The sequence below is a fragment of the Plasmodium vivax genome, chromosome 10, assembly GCF_000002415.2.
Source record: "Plasmodium vivax chromosome 10, whole genome shotgun sequence".
NCBI classification, from domain to species: Eukaryota; Apicomplexa; class Aconoidasida; order Haemosporida; family Plasmodiidae; genus Plasmodium; species Plasmodium vivax.
The window spans coordinates 312,667-329,543 of record NC_009915.1 but is presented as its reverse complement, the minus strand read 5'-3'; the positions used below and the strand labels follow the sequence as shown (position 1 = coordinate 329,543).

Genomic DNA, 16,877 nt, shown 5'->3' with positions numbered 1-16,877 from the left:
AATAAAATGCGTCAAGCATTTTATATTTTTAAAAAAAAAAATTAATTGCAGCTTCAAAATTTTACTGAGAAGGAAAGGTATACTCTCTCGCACATAGCTGTGTCATTCATTTTACAGCTAATTTTTAAAAAAAAAAAAAAAAAAAAATATCTTCCCAAATCATTTCGCTTGTCCGAACCGATTATACATTACCATCAGGAGATTACACACACATCGTAGTGACGATATGTGGTTTCTCCCCTTTACACCATTTGGTTTCACAAAAATCGAACCAATTCGTGATCATTATGCTGATGAAATCCAATATTGTAAAACTTTTCCAGATTGACCACATTGTCATTGTTGTGTGGGTGACTATGCATACCATAGGTGTCATCATTCATTTCTAAATCATAGTGGTGATGATGGTGAGGATGCTGCGGATGATGATGGTGCTGTTCGCATGATTGCTCTTCCAAGTGATGCGATATTTTTTTGTGTTTACAACACCGATCCATGTTCCTAGACTTTAAAAGCTGGTGCGCTGCATAATTTGTGCTTACTAAAAAAATTGCCGCTAATATTGCCATTGGGATGTGCATTTTTTTGAAGATATTCGCTACACTTGGGCTGCTGAACTCGATGTGCGCGTGCGACAGAACAAACATTGTGATTCCAATGAGCGTGGTGAGCAGCAGGGGGAAGTTCTTCAGTTGAACGAAGTTGTAAATGGTCGTGAACGAAATTATCGGCGTCATCACGTACAGCGCGATCTGCAAAACGGGCGGGAAAAACGCGCAAATGTGAGGGGCTACACAGCTGGGTAGACACATTCGCGCAAATGCAAATATGCGCAAATGAACACATGCACACATGCCGCTTGCACATAAGAGGGTACCTTCTCTACTATTTCGTGCCATCCATGGTGGTGGGACTGATGGTGATCCTCCACTTGTGCTTCGCCATTTTCAGAACCGTTGACCACATTAAAGATCGAAATCACGACAGTGATGAACGGAATTAAAACGCAGTCGAGGAGGCATATAATACTTGCTATGGACGATATATTGTTCAAATTTGACTTTATGTAAATGAATATCCTGCGATGGGGGGCAAAACAGGGAGAGGGGGGGAAGATTATTAATACCTTGAGGAGTACATGTACCCTCAGGAGGGGACGCGCACGTGAAGGGTGAAACGAAAAAAAAAAAAAAAAAAAAAAATGCTGCACAAAACGCTAAGGCATATTCCCCTCGAAAGGAAAAAAAAAAAAACAAAAAAACACACAACAGACTTTCTACACATGTATAGGCAAACATATAAACATGTTAGTGGTAACTCCATCGATGTGGTACTTTCCCCCTTTTGATTAACACATGTATGGGGGGAAGTTGCCGCGGGGCCAACTGCCTCCATTTAACGTCTCACAATGAACAGAGTAACGCCCCCCCACCCATGGGAACAACACAAGGAGGGAAAACATAACAAAAGGGGGGAAAAAAAAAAAAAAAACACTCATTAACGAATTTGTAATCCTTGCAGCATTTTACCTCTTCAAGCGGTTCTTCATATTTCACAATCTGGTATTTTTTATTCACATAAGAAGGGTTATCAGTTGGGTAGGAATAAATATACTTTTTTTTTTTTTTCATTCATATAAAATAAATGAAAGAAAAAAATGAAGAAGAAGGATTGCAAAGACTAAAACAAATCATCATAGATAAAAAAGAAAAGAAAAGAAAAGTGAAAACTAAACAATTCAAAACATTTGCCGCGCTTACATTTAACACATGTTATTTGGTTAAACCCTTACATGTAAAATATCCATATAAATTGAAGAGGAAACAAAAAAAAAAAAATAAAAGAATGCGAGGGAATAAATTAATAACTGAGAAGTATATATATTTTATGTACTACTCTATTTGAACACCTCCTTTTTAAAGATTAACAACAAGAATAAAAAAAAAAAAAAAAAAAAAAAACGGTTAAGTTAAAAAAATTTTTATGCACAATTTTTGGGTCCCTTTCCCTCTTTCTAAAGTGGCAAGGTTCAGGAAGAAGAAAAAAGAAAAAGGTGCCATTTCGATGCGTCAAGGGATATGTCAAATGCTATATACATGCTCTTAGAAAAATGGCACAAGTGGCTTAAATGCGGATATGTACATAGGTGCCGAGCAGGCACATATGCGCATACATACAAAATTCCTACGCGCGCAGCTTCCCCATGTGCGTCATACCTATTTTGCAATACACGCGCGGAAGCCCACATCACACTGCGTAGGTGAAAAGAAATCCACTTGAAACCATTTTAAACACATGAAGGAAGAGGAAAAAAAATAACCTTTAATTTTTCACCTTTTTGCAGGCAGAGTTTGAGGCCCAACGGCGTGATGTGTTTCGTTCGACCCAGTTTTTTTCCCATTTAGGCTCGATTAGCTCGAACAAAAAAAAAAAAATAAAATAAAGCAAAAAAAAATGCATTTTCGCAAAGCGCATCGAATGGCATACAGGCACATTTTCACGTGCCAACTTGGGTGATGTAGCACGCGGAGTAGCGGAGCTTAGCTTTTTCCCTTCCCATGCACACCTCCGTTACTGCGCGACGACAGCTCGGGTTGGCGAAGAATGCCAAAGTAGAGAATTTAAAAAGGGGGTTAAAGGATTGCGGCCAGGAGATACGTGCGTTGGAAGGCATAGCGACATGTGCGGAGGCGCACCCAACGAGGCATAAATAGGAATGGGCCAACCAATTCGCACGAGCAACCATCATGCGCAGCGTTCAATGTCCGTATGCACATGTGATGGGCGGAGGCGCACTGTTGCGTTCGACCACTAGGCCGTCTTTTCCCTTCAACGGTTTGTGCCCCCAAATGGGTGGCACTTGAAAGAAGAAAAAAAAAAAAAAGGGGAAAAAATGGATTCAAAGCCGACATAAAGTTTTACCCACAAATTGATAAGCACATTTGAATACCCCTTTTATTAAGCAGCAGTAACTGCCCAGGCAAATTGTGCCATTCTCTTTGGCCCATACGTATGCGCAGATGGTCGGAAATAAACCAACAGTTGTGAAAAAATGGTGCAATCTGCAAATGCATACGCCTAAGCTGCGAACGTATGCCGAATGCGCTTCCACCACAACCATCAATCTGGTTATTCCAACGCGCCCCCTTGTCACCCAGATGGCATGCCCCCCGAAGCGATAAGCAACACACATTTGGGGACGTCGCCCAATGGGCAAATAACACCCTGCGTAATTGTACATCCCTGAAAAGTGGAACCCCCATAACCACGTTACCTGTGTGCATATGCGCGCTTGTAATTTCTATGTGCTTGCTATGGGTGTGCCTGTACAACATGCATTCGTTCACCTCCAGCGTGTTCGCTTTATTACGTTATGGGGAAGTAGGCAAAAAGGGAATTCTCTATCACCCACGGAAAAAAAAAAAAAAAATCCCAAATAACTCGTGTAAAACGTAGCACGTACGAAGCAATTTCCATTTCGACCGAAAAGCGGGAGGTGTACATGTAATAATTTTGCATTTCCTTTAAAAAAAAACCAAAGAAAAGGAACACAACTTTTTTTTGCAACCCCTTTACCCAAATGTTCGTGTAGGAGGGGGGCATATTATCATAGTGTAAAATATAGCGCTTCCAACCAACCGCATGACAGGTATTACTTTTTTTCCAGAAAAAGGATAAACCATATGCATTTTTGAAGGAAAAAAAAAAAAAAAAGAAACAGATAACTGCATGTTAATTTGTATAAACATCTCAACGGGGGGGAATAAAAATGCGAATCGCTTACGGAGTGTACATTTCACTTTAAAAAAAAAAAAAAAAGCGAAGGGAAAACTCTTCGTGCGGAAATTTCACTTTGTCCTACAATTTAGCAGTTGAGTTATTCGCCCCTTTAAAATAGTGCCATTTTCATGTGCGCATATTTGTACGTGTGGCATAAATATGCACGCACATGCGAAATAGGCATTTTGTTTGCATTCCCTGAAGAGGGGCAGCAGGTCGCCTCTTTCCTTCAGCAGGCCGGGCGGCAAGCACGCGCCTGGTTACAGCAAACGGGAAGTGAATCCACCTACATTCGCAAGCGCATATATATATGCCTTACGAACATATGTACGCTTTTGCTCATTCGCACCCAGCTAAACCGTAGCAGCAAAGCGTAGGCCGCCTGAATGTACCCGTATTTGTGCGCCGAAAAGTACACGCTGCGCGCGCAGCAACTTATACCCCCTTTTATGCGTGCACGCACGCAAGCATACATATATACATACATATGCATAGCCATGTGCATCCTCTCCACGCAGGAAGCATACATGTGGCACACGTATTCACGCCGCGCATATATTTAGCGTACCCAAAATGGTTGCAGAAAGGAAGGGGCGCTTTTAATACGTATTTTACCCAAACGATACACCCGTGGGCCGCCCCAATTTTTATGGCATATTTTTTTTGTGCGCACCATCGCCTCACCTCATCGTGTAAGTGCTGCTATTTTTTTGGCCACGGGCAGGTGCGCACAAAGGATAGGGGGATAAATGAACATATGAGAATGGGTGAAGGAAAGCTAAAAAAAGGGAAAAAAACCAAAAAATGTACATAAAAAAAAAAAATGCAATAAATAGCGCAAGTGCTACAATATACTGCGTCATACTGCATGGTATGCGGAAATGTTGCTTAAAAAAAAAACGAATAACATACGCCCCCTTTTTCCATCCCACTTATACGTTATTCTGTTAAAGGCTGCAGTAAATGCTCACTAAAAGCAAATGTTTTTTTTTTTTTTGCTGAAGCGCTCGCTCCCTTCCCCCCCTTTCACTTGTGCCTTTCCACCCAAAAGGAAACAAGTACAAAAGCATACAAAAGAGGCATAGCGCATAAAAGGCGACAAAGAAACCGCCACGAGCGGCAGTACAACGCAGTATAATATAATATTATATAATATTATACAATATAATGTAATATAATTTTATACGTGCGCGTATGTGTACACTGCACAGGCGCATCTCATCATACAGGAAGCGCGAAAATAAATTTGCAAAAAGCATGTACTATTATGTACGCATATAGCGCTGGCGTACACGAATACAAGTTACGTACGTACGTACATACATATATATTCGCGGAGTGTAACTTGGAAGGCGCCCTTCTTAAAAAAAAACAAAAAACACCCCTAATTTCTTTTGTCACATTATAATGTATATGCTTTCCTTTTCTTCGTTTACATTTTTTATTTCTTTATTTTTGACACCGTTATTTATTTAAGAAGTGAAAGGTATCAAAGCCTCCAAATTAAATTTTTATTTATTTATTTTTTTTTTACTATATTTTATGTACTTACGCAACTGTAGTCAATTCGTCACTTTTACTTTCTTTTGTTTTTTCCAGCCATCTCACATCTTACGTTTTGTATCCTTACATCTCTGCACTTACGTTACAATCATCTCGGCATATGCATATATACATATACATATATACATATATACATTTATCGCGCTTCCTAAGCCCTTCCCCCCCCTCCCCACTTCATCACGTTTTAGCCCGTTCGTATAATCCCTGCACCAAGTATATATATATATATGTGTTATATATAGCTAAGTTTTACTATGCAGATTTTTTTTTTTTTTCTTCATTTTTTTTTGCCAAGTTTTCCTCCTCTTTAATTTTTATCCTCTCAAATGAGCAAGCGCAGTGTTAAAAGTATTGCATAAAAAAAAAAAGGGATTAAAAAAAAAACAAACAAATAAGTTTATCTTGAACATGCGTATGTTACTTTCTTCTTCTTCTTCATCTTCTTCACCTTCTTCACCTTTTTTTTTTTTTTTCTTAAATTGTTGGAATGGTATCCAAATTGTATATGCAATGTACGTTTGTTTAATAATTAAGTAAAATTATTTTCACAGTTGAGGAGTTGAAAAGTAAAAAAAAAAAAACAACATTTCGAGGAGGCGCAAAAGGAGAGCTTGTTAACGTGCAGGCCGGGAGGAAAAATATACACGCATATATGTACTATATATTTATATTCTCACGTTTGTATGTATGCATCCCCGCGTGACGACGCGTTGTACACCCACACCTCCGCGAAGCCCGCACGCTCGCAGCGCATCTTACGTTGACTGCGCCCTCCGTTAACACCATCACGAGTAGAGCGATCTGCACAATTAGAGAGATCATCACCAGGCACTTCTACTTCCACACCCCCTTTGTATTCAACGCGTTCCTTTCGACACTTCCTACCAAATTTGCCGCGAAGCGAAAGTGACCAGTTTGCCCAGTTTGCCATTTTGCACGCACATGTACATATGTACACCTGCATGCGTACTTGTAAGTAGCCCACCTTCTGCAAAGAATTGTTGTGTTTGTGTACCGACTCAAAAAGGAAGAGGCAATTCCATGTGGTGCTAAAAAAAAAAAGTCTGTTTAAACGCAGTGTGTTTTTTTTTTATACGCGTCAACGGGTTAGTTCCCACCGGAGTCGTCGCATATATGTGCCGTTTAGCATAGAAGGAGAAAGGGATCCCCCCAGAAGAGGAGCGCCCGACTGATTGAATGTTTGAGGGTTGAGCGGCAGTGCTACTGAATAGCCGATTGAGCGTCCGCCCGCCCGAGCATCCACCCAACTGATCGTCCGCGCGACTGCCGAACCGGCCGATCGAGCGAGGCCCCAGTGAACCAAGCGAACTCGACAAAGTAAGAAGGAATGGAAAAGATCGTGGAAGTAATTGAGGGATTAAGCAGCTCCGATAGCCATGTTCGAAACGAATGCGAAAATACGTTAAACTTTTACAAAAAAAATGACCTGAACAACACGGTGCTGTCCATTTTGAAGTTGCTGAAGAGCCACAAGGACAGTCAAGTGAGGTTGCAATGTGCCATATTAATCAGAAACTTATTCCGAGCATACATCAAGTCGTCAAATGTGGAAGCGGGAGGGGAGAAGGAGAAGGGGGAAAACTCCCTACTCAACGCGGAGGAGGAGAACTACTGGGATTTGTTACCAGATAATTTAAAAAATATTGTCAAGTCAGAACTGATAAGCAACATAAGTTCCGAAACAGACAAAATGGTGAGAAGCAATTTATGCAACAACATAATCGATTTGTCTTCCAAGTTACTTGTGAATAAGCAGTGGCCCGAGTTGTTATCCGTCACGTTAGATTTTTGCAATTCTAACAATAATGACGTGTTGATTAGTGGCTTTAAAATTTTGGGAGGCATATTAAGTTGCATCCCCTACCAGCTGGAGCTGAAAAGAGAGGTGGTCTCATCTGTCTGCATGAAAGGGTTAAATTCGTCAGACGTGCAAGTCAGAGGGGAATGTATCAACCTAATTTCGTGCATCGTAGAGGATAACAACTCTGTGCTGGTGAAGTGTGTACAGCCATGTATTCCCCAAATTTTGCAATCCCTAAGTTTGATGGTGAAAAATAGCAGCTCAGACATATCCGTGTTGGAAGAGTGCGAAAAGGTACTTCAGGCGATTGGAAAAATGATTGACTATAATGCCAAGTTTTTTGCGAAACATATTTCCAACTTGTGTGACATTCTGTTTAGCATATGTATGAAGGGAGACAGCGAATTGAATTACGATTTTGACAGCAGCTTAAAGTCGTTAAGTATTGAGGCCCTGATTACCATTCCGGAGAGGAGACCCAAAATGGCTCTCTCGGTTCCCCATTTCGTAGACAAGATAGTGCACCTCTCTATGCTATTCATGCTGGACATTAATAATGACTCGTTTAATGAATGGATGAATTCTATTAAGGAAGGCAAAGATGACAACCAGGAACTTTACGATATAGGAGAGGAATCGCTAGACAGAGTTGGAAAAGCATTTAGCGAGTTGGAGGAGGCTGAATTCATTCACATTCTCTACAATAAGGTGTCCGAATTTTTAATGAAAAACACTTGGGAACATAAGTACGTTGCCATTATGGCCATAGCGCAGACGATAGAGTATTTGCCTGAAGACGAAATAGAGGATCAACTGGAGCATGTAATAAAGATGTTACTACAGGTGTTGCTCGATCAGGATGTGCGAGTTAGGTATGCTGCTTGTCAGGCCATTGGTCAAATTTCGCTAGATCATCAGCCGTATGTGCAGAAGGAGTACCCTAGACAAATAATCACCGCTTTGATAACCACCATGAATGATGTGCATCTCCGAGTACAGTCACACGCAACTGCTGCTTTTGTAAATTACGCAGAGGAACTTGACAAAATGGCACTCCTCCCATTTGCAGATATGATTATTGACATCTTGCTGCAAAAACTGAACTCATCAAATTATTTGCTCGTAAGAGAACAAGCCGTAACCGCTATAGCGGTCATTGCAGGGGTGATTGAGGAGGACTTCCTAAAGTATTACTCTACCGTAGTACCCATGATGAAAGACATCATTCAGAAGGCAGTTTCGGAAGAGGAACGAACGTGCAGGGGAAAGGCCATAGAGTGTATCTCCATTATTGGACTCTCCGTGGGAAAGGAAATTTTCTTAGAAGATGCAAAGGAATGTATGAATGCGTTGCTTCAAATTAGCAGCACCAAAATGGATCCTGATGATACGGTTAAGGAGTACATACAGGAGGCAATTGGAAGGATATGTAGAGCCTTAGGAAATGACTTCTTCCCCTACCTGAGCAGCATCGTACCGACTATTTTGTCCCTCCTAAGCGTTCTCCCCAAACCGCTAACAGATGATGAGGAAGATCTAACCATCACCATGGTTTCGAATGGCCAGTACGTGGGGTTGAAAACGTCTCTCCTGGAGGACCAGGAGAAGGCTTTGGACCTCCTAATCATCATCATCGAGGTGCTGAAGGAGAATTATAAGGATTATATAGAAGCCACCGCTACAGCTGTTCTCCCCATGCTGAATTACGAACTGTCTGATGAGATAAAGCAGAAGGCTCTCACCGCGGTCAGCGAGTTGATCGAGGCAGCCAGAATTCTCTCCGAAAAAACGGACAACAACAAAACTATGCTACATGCTATCCTAACAGCAGCTGCGGAGAAAGTTTTGAAAAGCCTCTCGGAAACGAAGCTAGATGATAATTATGAATACATCTTAGACGTAATGATTATAGAATCGAATGGACTCTACATGTGTTTGCAGAAGGCGGGTTCGAATGTGCTCCCCGATGGAACCCTCAAGTTATTTTTCAACCAAATTTTCAAGCTACTACAATGCTCCACGGATAGGAGACTGGTATATAACCAGAAGAAAAATAATGAAGATGTTGATGAGGACGAATTGTTGATAATCGACCGGGAGGAAGAGTTAGAGCAAAACTACCGAACCAACTTGCTAGACATCCTAGGAGTGCTCATCAAATACCACTCCACGCAGTTTTTAAACACCTGCTGCGACATTTGCATCACCTTCATTAACACGTATATGAATTCGCCTAACTCGGAGGACGTCGCCTTGGCCCTCTACGTCTGTGATGACTTGCTGGAATTTTTACAAGAAAACAGTGTGTGCCTGTGGGAGTATTTTATGAACCCACTGTTGCTAAACATTAACCACACGGATGACAAGGTGAAGCAAGCCGCTTGCTATGGAGTCATTCAGGCCACCAAAATTGAAGCCTTCAGCAAGTATGCCAATGTAGCTGTGGATTACCTTCTAAAATTAGTGCACCAGAATACGTCTAGCAAAAAACCGAAGGAGTTCATTTCGGCCATTGACAACGCCGTAGCTGCCTTGGGAGACATCGTCCTAATGCACACATCAAAATTTAACAATGCGGAAGAGCTAATAAAATTGTGGTTAAATAACTTGCCCATTAAGGAAGACGATGCCGAGGGTAGAAGAGTGCATAAAAATCTGATCGACTTGGTTTCCCAAAATCATCCCCTCCTCTTTGGTAAGGACAATTCCAACACTGCCAAAATTATAGAAATATTTTTAACCATCTACGAGACGGACTTCTCTGACGCTGACTGCAACAAGAAGATTGCCTCCCTCATTAATTCGCTCGACCAGGCCTACCTCAGCAACTTGGCTTCTTCAGCTTTGACCAACAAGCAGGCTAAGAAGCTCAACCACATTGTCAACAGTAATCGAAAGTGACGCCGCGAGGGGGACCGCTCCAGTAGGAAGGATCCATTAGAGGAAGGCCTGCCAATTGGAAGGATGAAGCTCCAAAAAGGGGGAAACCCTCCACAGTGGGAGGCTACCCCAATTGGGTAGTTAATCTCTCTTTACCAAATTGAAAAAACTCCAAAAAATTGTAAAATTCACAAAAAGGAAAAAAAAAAAAAAAAAAAATTAATCCCCCCAAAATGCATAAACGGAATGAAGTCTCAACACCTAGGGGACGCGCGGTACATTCGCATTCCCCAATTGTGCCTGCGCGACTGCAGGCAAGTACCACGCGCTCGCGTCTGGAAAAAGCCTCTGGGTGTAGGAAGTGAACGGCCCCAGAACAAAGTGCCTCTCACGTAAGACGTGCAAATGTTATGTATGCGGGGGGTTCATTTTAACTCTTTTATTTTTTACTTTTTACTTTTTCTTTTTATTTTTTACCTTTTATTTTTTAATTTTTATTTTTTAATCCCCCCCCTGTGCGTCCCATCCACCCGGCGTGCGTTTTTTTTCCTGCGCAATTGTACATTTAGCCCAGTGGGACTTTCACTACATGTGTATGTACGTATGTATATATGCGTACATATGTGTACATATGTATAGGCACGTGGGGGGTTGCTTGCTCGCCCCCTATCGCGCCCTAATTAAGCAGTTTTTTTCCTCCCCCCTTCCAAGCACGCCATGTAAGCCAGAAGTGCGCACACACACGTATATGTATATATGTACGTATGTATACATATATGTATGCACATATGTATACACATATATATGTGTATATTTTTATATATCGCCTCCCCCCTGTGCATGTGACCCACTTGCCACATATATGCGCCCACTATGTGGAATACCCAGAATTAACCTTCTCTAGCCCATTGTGCTTGCACTTTAATTTTGTGAAACTCCAGTTCAAGCGTCTGCGCGCGGATGTACATATATATATGCATGCACAGGTACCTTTGCGTGTAGAAGTACCTATGCGTGTAGAAGTACCTATGCGTGCAGAAGTACCTATGCGTGTAGAAGTACCTATGCGTGTAGAAGTACCTATGCATGTACCAATACATATGTGTGTGTGCCCTCCTGCGTATATATGATCGCATATGTCTGCGTATGCACACGTGTACAGCGCACATGTACCTATGTGCCTTCTCGTTTTAACTTTAACAGTTGTAAATAAAATTATAAAAACCTTATTTTTAATTCCTACAAGCTTTTTAACCTGAGGCGTAGCCCGGTTGCGGTTTCCATCTGTGTGGGGGGTGTACACACGAATTGGCGCTCTTGGGATGGACCGGAGTTTTCTGAACTGCGATAAGCCATCACTGAGTGCAATTCTCAGGTGCTCCTGCGTAAGAGGACGGGTGGGTCGCGTCGCACACATCTAGAGAGGGAGTCCCCCCTCCGGATGCCCCGACAATGGCAAAAGGGGAGAGTTCTCCAAAGGGAGCCACATGATATGGAGAGGCTTACCCACGAAGAAGTCTTCCCCATGTGCATTTTTGTAATTATGTATATATCGAACAGGGGAACAAACAAATTGGTATCACTTTCGCGTCCTGTGAGCTGTACAATTGGTACAGTAAAGACGCTTCGCTGATTTGCTGTTTGGGGGAGACATTCCCTTTGTTCTTTTGAAGGGGATACATTTTGAAAAAAAAAGGCGAAATTGTTCGACTCATTAGAAGCGCAACAAATTTCTACTCAGCTTTGTCCCTTTCCGTGGAAATATGCAAATTTCTTAAAAAAGGAAAAAAATTATTTTTTTTTTTTTTTTTTTTTTCAACGGGTGTAGAACTCACCTTGCCGTTCATGTGGTAAGGTCAATTTTTTGTCACCACAATGTTTTTGCCATGGGAGGGAAAAAAAAACTGAAGAATTGGAATTTCGCATTTTCCCCAACTTAAACATTATGCCATCTTAAAAATGGTGCGTTTTTTCTGCTTCTTTGACGTCGACGGGCGTTTTTCTTTAACCTACAATTGTTAGGAAATTTAATTTGCAACATTTGACCAAGTAGAGAGGGTCGTGTGAAAAACTCAGGCTCCCTCTCTCCCCTTCGTAGGACCGTTTTGGAAAAGCCTGGTCTGGCTAAATGTGCTCTCCTGTTTTGGCCTTTTAGGGGAAGGTACTCTTGTGAAGAGGTGTGCCTTCGCATAAGCCATTCCACGGAGGCGGCGGTATGACCGTCAAAGTTGGGAGCAACAACGTTAGGAGAGTCAACATGGTCAGGACCGCCAACGTTCGAAGCGCCAACTTGCACATTCCTAAACTCAAAGGTTCTGCTGCATAATCAAAAAAAAAACTCCATTTGATGGAAGCAAATAGGGCCAAGAGGGCAACCAAATTTGGCAAAGCAGTTCCCCTCCATGTTCAAAAGAGCAGAAGTGACAAGAAGCTCTCCTGTTCACTCTTATCGAAAGAAAAAATCAAGAGCTAGCTTTTTTTTTTTTTTTTTCTTCCACCCCTTTGAGGGCATATCGCTATTGATCCGCTTGGCAACCATTTTATCTCCCCCATTTTTTCAGCTCCTTTTTTTCTTTTTTGTTTCCCCTTTTTCACTGAAATGAATGAGAAGAAAAAATTGAGAAGATTTAACTCGAAAGGGAAGAGGCGACTCGACAGCTAACGCAGTCAACGCACCATGGAGATGAGGAAGAGGAAACCGAAGGTTGCATCGGCGGATGAAATTTATGAGTACCCCAGTTTTTTTAGAAAGCGGCAAGAGCGTAAGGGGAGAAGCAGCAAAAATGGTAGAAATGGCCAAAATGGGCGAAGCGGTGGAGTCGGAGAAGACGCCGATGGCGCCCCTGCTGAGGGCCACAAGAGGGAAGACGGCAGGATAGGCGACCCCCCAGGGGGCGTCCCTTCTGATAAATTGGCAGCGGATGGGGTGGTCCACGAAATGGAAGACTTTCTGGGGGGAGTCCAGAATGAAAGAAGTGGACGTAGGCGACGGGATAAAGGTGCCAAGCTCTCAGGTGACTACCACTCAGGTGATTACCCCTCAGGTGTGCCTAACTGTGCCGAGGAGCAGAGCAGCATTCACGAAGACGAAGACGAAGACCACATGGATAATGATGAAGGCAAATTGAGCGACGAGTGGGATGACCAGCAGGAGCACTACACTGATGACAGTCTGTTTGACCTCTCCTCGCAAAATGCCCTTTACAAACCGCGAAACTATGAGTGCAGGAAGAAAAAAAAAAAAATGAACCACGAGGCGAAGCGCTTAGTTGAAAAAGAAAAATGTGGAAAGGGGAAAAGGAAGAAGCTCAAAAATACCCTAAGTGATCGGTTTAGAAGTTTCGTGGATGAAGGGCATTCCCTACACTACGATGTGGATCTGTTTCACCACTTGAGTTGTCTGAGCGAGAGGAAAAGTGACCCACTCGATTGGCAAGGGGACCAAGGTGCACACGCCCTGATAAGCTCCATCATAGACGAGCTCGTAAAGAAAACTCACCAGAAAAGGGAAAGAAAAGACCCCTCAGTTAAGACAAACCAGCAGTGTAGCCACAATTCTAACGCAGCGGTAAAGGGGCACCATAACCAAAATGACATCAACATAAAGGAAAGAATTTCATTCGAACAGATAAAAAATTATGATGAAACGAATTTAAGGCATATGTTCTTTATGGAAAATATTAACATAGACTACAACGGAAGGAAGGTGCAACTCTCCCCATTTGAAAGTACCATAATTGGGGAGACTGCAGTGGCGATGGGAAGTGGTAGGGTGAGCCTAACCAAGCGCAAAAAATCGAATGCCAAAAAGGAGATCAATCGGAGCAAGTGTGTTAACCATGGGAACAGTTCTCCATGCGGAGGGGTGCAGCAGTTGAAAGTATGTGTAAACCGCAGGATGGACAATTTGCTAAGTTCCCACATTTGCTTAAATGACCATCATTTTTCGCTTAACTCGGAGGGGATCCAGTTTTTGTATTTTCTTCTCCTGTGCGATTGGCTATATGGCGGTTCGCACGCGAACGGGGAGGACAACTCTGAGAAAGGCACCAGGAGGAACCACTCACAGGGGGAAGAACAAAACGATGTAGATGGTGCACTGGAGAAACCACATGGGGATGACCCACCCTGTGGATACTTCAACTGGAAGAAAATCATGACAAATATGGAAGCCGAAATGGAGAAAATGGGACAGGAGCAAAATATCTTTTTAAGTCTCTGTGCTCCGGTAATTCACTTGGACTTTAGCGGTGGTGTCAATTTTGTGGACTGCCTGAAGGAGGTGCTAGAAGGGTCGCTACCAAATGGGGTAGCCACCTTCGATAATGACAGGGTGGTTATGCCAAGTTATAAGAGTGATGGGCTCCGCACCAGGGGGAGGAAGCAAGCACAGAGGGGGCACGATTGGGAGGATCCCATTCAGAACGAACAGAAGGACCCCTTGCTGCACGATCGGGGGGATCCCTCTTTGCAAGAACAGGACCCCTTGCTGCCCGATCGGGAGGACCCCCTTCCGCACCACCTGATGGACGACCTGCTCAAAATCTGTGCGCAAATGTTCGAGGGGAGCTTCCTAGCCGTTAGCACGTGCAGCTACCTAAACAGCTACATGTTTCTGAGCTCAGAGAAGAGGAGCCGGAATTTTATTTTTATATTTTTCGTGTCGCCATGTTGCAGCAAGCCGTTGCTTTTCGACATCGTGGAGGTGAGCCACATGTGCAAGAAGGTGGAGTGGGTTAAGCTTCCCGGGGAGATAAGCGGCGAGGTAGGCGGGGAGGTATGCCTCCAAAAGAGCAGCGGAAGGGACAGCGGGGACGCCCCCAAAGAGCGCACCGCAAACGGAAGGCGCTTGCACCTGCACCTGCTGCTCTGCCTAGTGGGGAACGAGGTAAGCATCTACGCCATTCCGAAGCAGCACCTACTCCCCAAGCTGTACGACTCGGCAAAAAATGAACCCCCCCCTGTAGAATCAACAGAATATATAAAGCAAAAAATTGCGGACACGAAATTCGAAAAGGTCTTCTCGTACCACGATGAGGAAGCGCTCGCCGATTTTTCCTACACCATTTGTGTACAAGACAATCAGAGGTTTTTAAAAATTGCCTTAACGTTTAACAGCACGAGGGTGAAAGTGTTGAGTGTCTATTTGAGGGAGATAAGTAGGCATGCGAAGATCACCCACTTTATCGAAAGGGAGGAGACTACGAATGCGTGTGTGCATACCTGTGCGGATTATTTGCTCAGCCATTTTAAGAACCCACTAGGGGGGGGTAGCGGCGTGGAGAAGGGGGCCAGCCATAGGGGGGAAGCACCCTTAGAGAGAGAGCCTCTACACCCAAATGAACTTCCCCAATCAGGGAAAGACACCCACTGCGTGGCCTTTCACGAAGATATCCTGCACCTGCAACAAGGCATCATATCCGTGTGCTCATTTTACCCCTGCCTCAATTCCTACCTCCTGTGTGTTAGCTCCAAGGAAGGCGAAATGACAATCATAGATATAGGGAGCAACAAGGAACTTTATTTTTTCAAACGGAAGACAGAAAGTGTAACTCACATGAGGTGGTATGAAAATAGCTGCCTATCCTTTGGGCAAGAAAAAGGATGCATCATTCATCTTTTCGAGGGTAAATATTTTTTAAATATCGATAAGGATTGGACTAGCCAAATAGACATCATATGCATACATAGCTGTCTCCTCAACGACATGCATCTGTTTCTGTTTGATGATGGGACTGTACTTAGGGGGAAGTTGAAGGGGAACTTGTCTAAGGTTAAAATTAGTGAATTGTTTCTGTGGAAGACGCCAAATTTTCAGCTGGACCCCGAGGTGCTACTAAGCATTAGTGAAGAGAAGGGAGACGAAACTGAGTGCGTGGCGCGCATACTGTTGTATGAGTACCTGCAGGGGTTGCAGAGCATTTTCAGGAACGGGGTGAAGATTGGGAAGTCCAAGGCCGTCGAGGCGAATGCGCGCGAGAAGACGATAGCCCTCACGCCCAGGTGGTGAGTGCGCGTAGCGCCGTGTAGCGGCGTTTAGCGGCGCATTGCGGCACGAGGCAGCACGTAGGGGCAGACTGCTCCACGTTGCCGCACACTCCCGCGTGTATGTTGCTCCCATTCGCGGCTGCCCCATTTTTGTGCACGTGGAGAACATTCCATTCAGCTCACTTTGTATGGGTAATTATAAGCCCCCTTATTTCCCCCCCTTTTTTACAACTTTTCAGCGTATCCATTGCGAACATGGGCCCAAAGTATCTAATCGCGTACGGAAATGGGAGCGGTTTGATTCACGTCTTTTCGAGGGAAAAGGGTCCGGACGCGAACGGCGCGGGGTGAGGTGGGCCAACCTTTGAAGAGGCGCCTCGAAATGAGGTGCCCCTGTTATTTATTTATTTATTTATTTTATTATTTTTTTTTTTTTCGTCATGGAGGCATATTCACATGACACATACCGATGTGTTCATTTTTGACTCGCCTTTTCTTACAAATGTGCACACGTGGGAGGGACGTGTTTCCAAAATTTGTCCTTTTTTTTTGTAAATTTGTCGTATGTTACATTTGTCTGTATAAGTTTTATTTTGAAGAGTTTTTTTTTTTTTTTTTTTTTTTTTGTTGCAAGTAACTGCTTCTTTCAAGAGTGCTTCACTAATTATACGAATTGGGGTGGCAAAGCTGTTTGGAGGGGCTCAGTAGGTGTGCAGGCGTGGGGGAATATGCGTAGGCATACACCTGTTAGCTTTATGGAAGATACCAATTTGTATTAAATCAGCGCCATCATCTGGCTCACTATTCAGTGGCCCATTCCGATGGTTCACTCTCCCCGCGCACA

At 43.3% G+C, this 16,877-nt stretch overlaps 3 protein-coding genes across 3 annotated transcripts, besides 12 other annotated features; 2 read left to right on the top strand and 1 right to left on the bottom strand.

Annotated features, from left to right (window-relative positions):
• Positions 1 to 257: 257 nt before the first annotated feature.
• Positions 258 to 737, bottom strand: PVX_080055 (hypothetical protein, conserved; the record flags this gene model as incomplete). Its single annotated transcript, XM_001613669.1, has 1 exon — positions 258 to 737. The coding sequence occupies one exon, from the start codon at positions 735 to 737 to the stop codon at positions 258 to 260; it is 480 nt and encodes a 159-aa protein (XP_001613719.1).
• Positions 526 to 554: a microsatellite.
• A 294-nt stretch (positions 738 to 1,031) lies between the features above and the next one.
• Positions 1,032 to 1,092: a repeat region.
• Positions 1,093 to 3,058: 1,966 nt separating this feature from the next.
• Positions 3,059 to 3,078: a microsatellite.
• A 2,502-nt stretch (positions 3,079 to 5,580) lies between these two features.
• Positions 5,581 to 5,607: a microsatellite.
• A 1,084-nt stretch (positions 5,608 to 6,691) lies between these two features.
• Positions 6,692 to 10,227, top strand: PVX_080050 (karyopherin beta, putative; the record flags this gene model as incomplete). Its single annotated transcript, XM_001613668.1, has 1 exon — positions 6,692 to 10,227. The coding sequence occupies one exon, from the start codon at positions 6,692 to 6,694 to the stop codon at positions 10,064 to 10,066; it is 3,375 nt and encodes a 1,124-aa protein (XP_001613718.1). The 3' UTR covers positions 10,067 to 10,227.
• Positions 7,709 to 7,732: a microsatellite.
• Positions 7,900 to 7,937: a microsatellite.
• A 2,278-nt stretch (positions 10,228 to 12,505) lies between the features above and the next one.
• Positions 12,506 to 12,527: a microsatellite.
• Positions 12,528 to 12,722: 195 nt separating this feature from the next.
• On the top strand, positions 12,723 to 16,384 carry PVX_080045 (hypothetical protein, conserved; the record flags this gene model as incomplete). Its single annotated transcript, XM_001613667.1, has 2 exons — positions 12,723 to 16,051; positions 16,273 to 16,384. 2 exons carry the CDS (start codon positions 12,723 to 12,725, stop codon positions 16,382 to 16,384), a joined length of 3,441 nt encoding a protein of 1,146 aa, XP_001613717.1.
• Positions 13,220 to 13,361: a microsatellite.
• Positions 13,498 to 13,577: a microsatellite.
• Positions 13,685 to 13,735: a microsatellite.
• Positions 13,820 to 13,884: a microsatellite.
• Positions 14,103 to 14,129: a microsatellite.
• Positions 16,385 to 16,877: the final 493 nt, after the last annotated feature.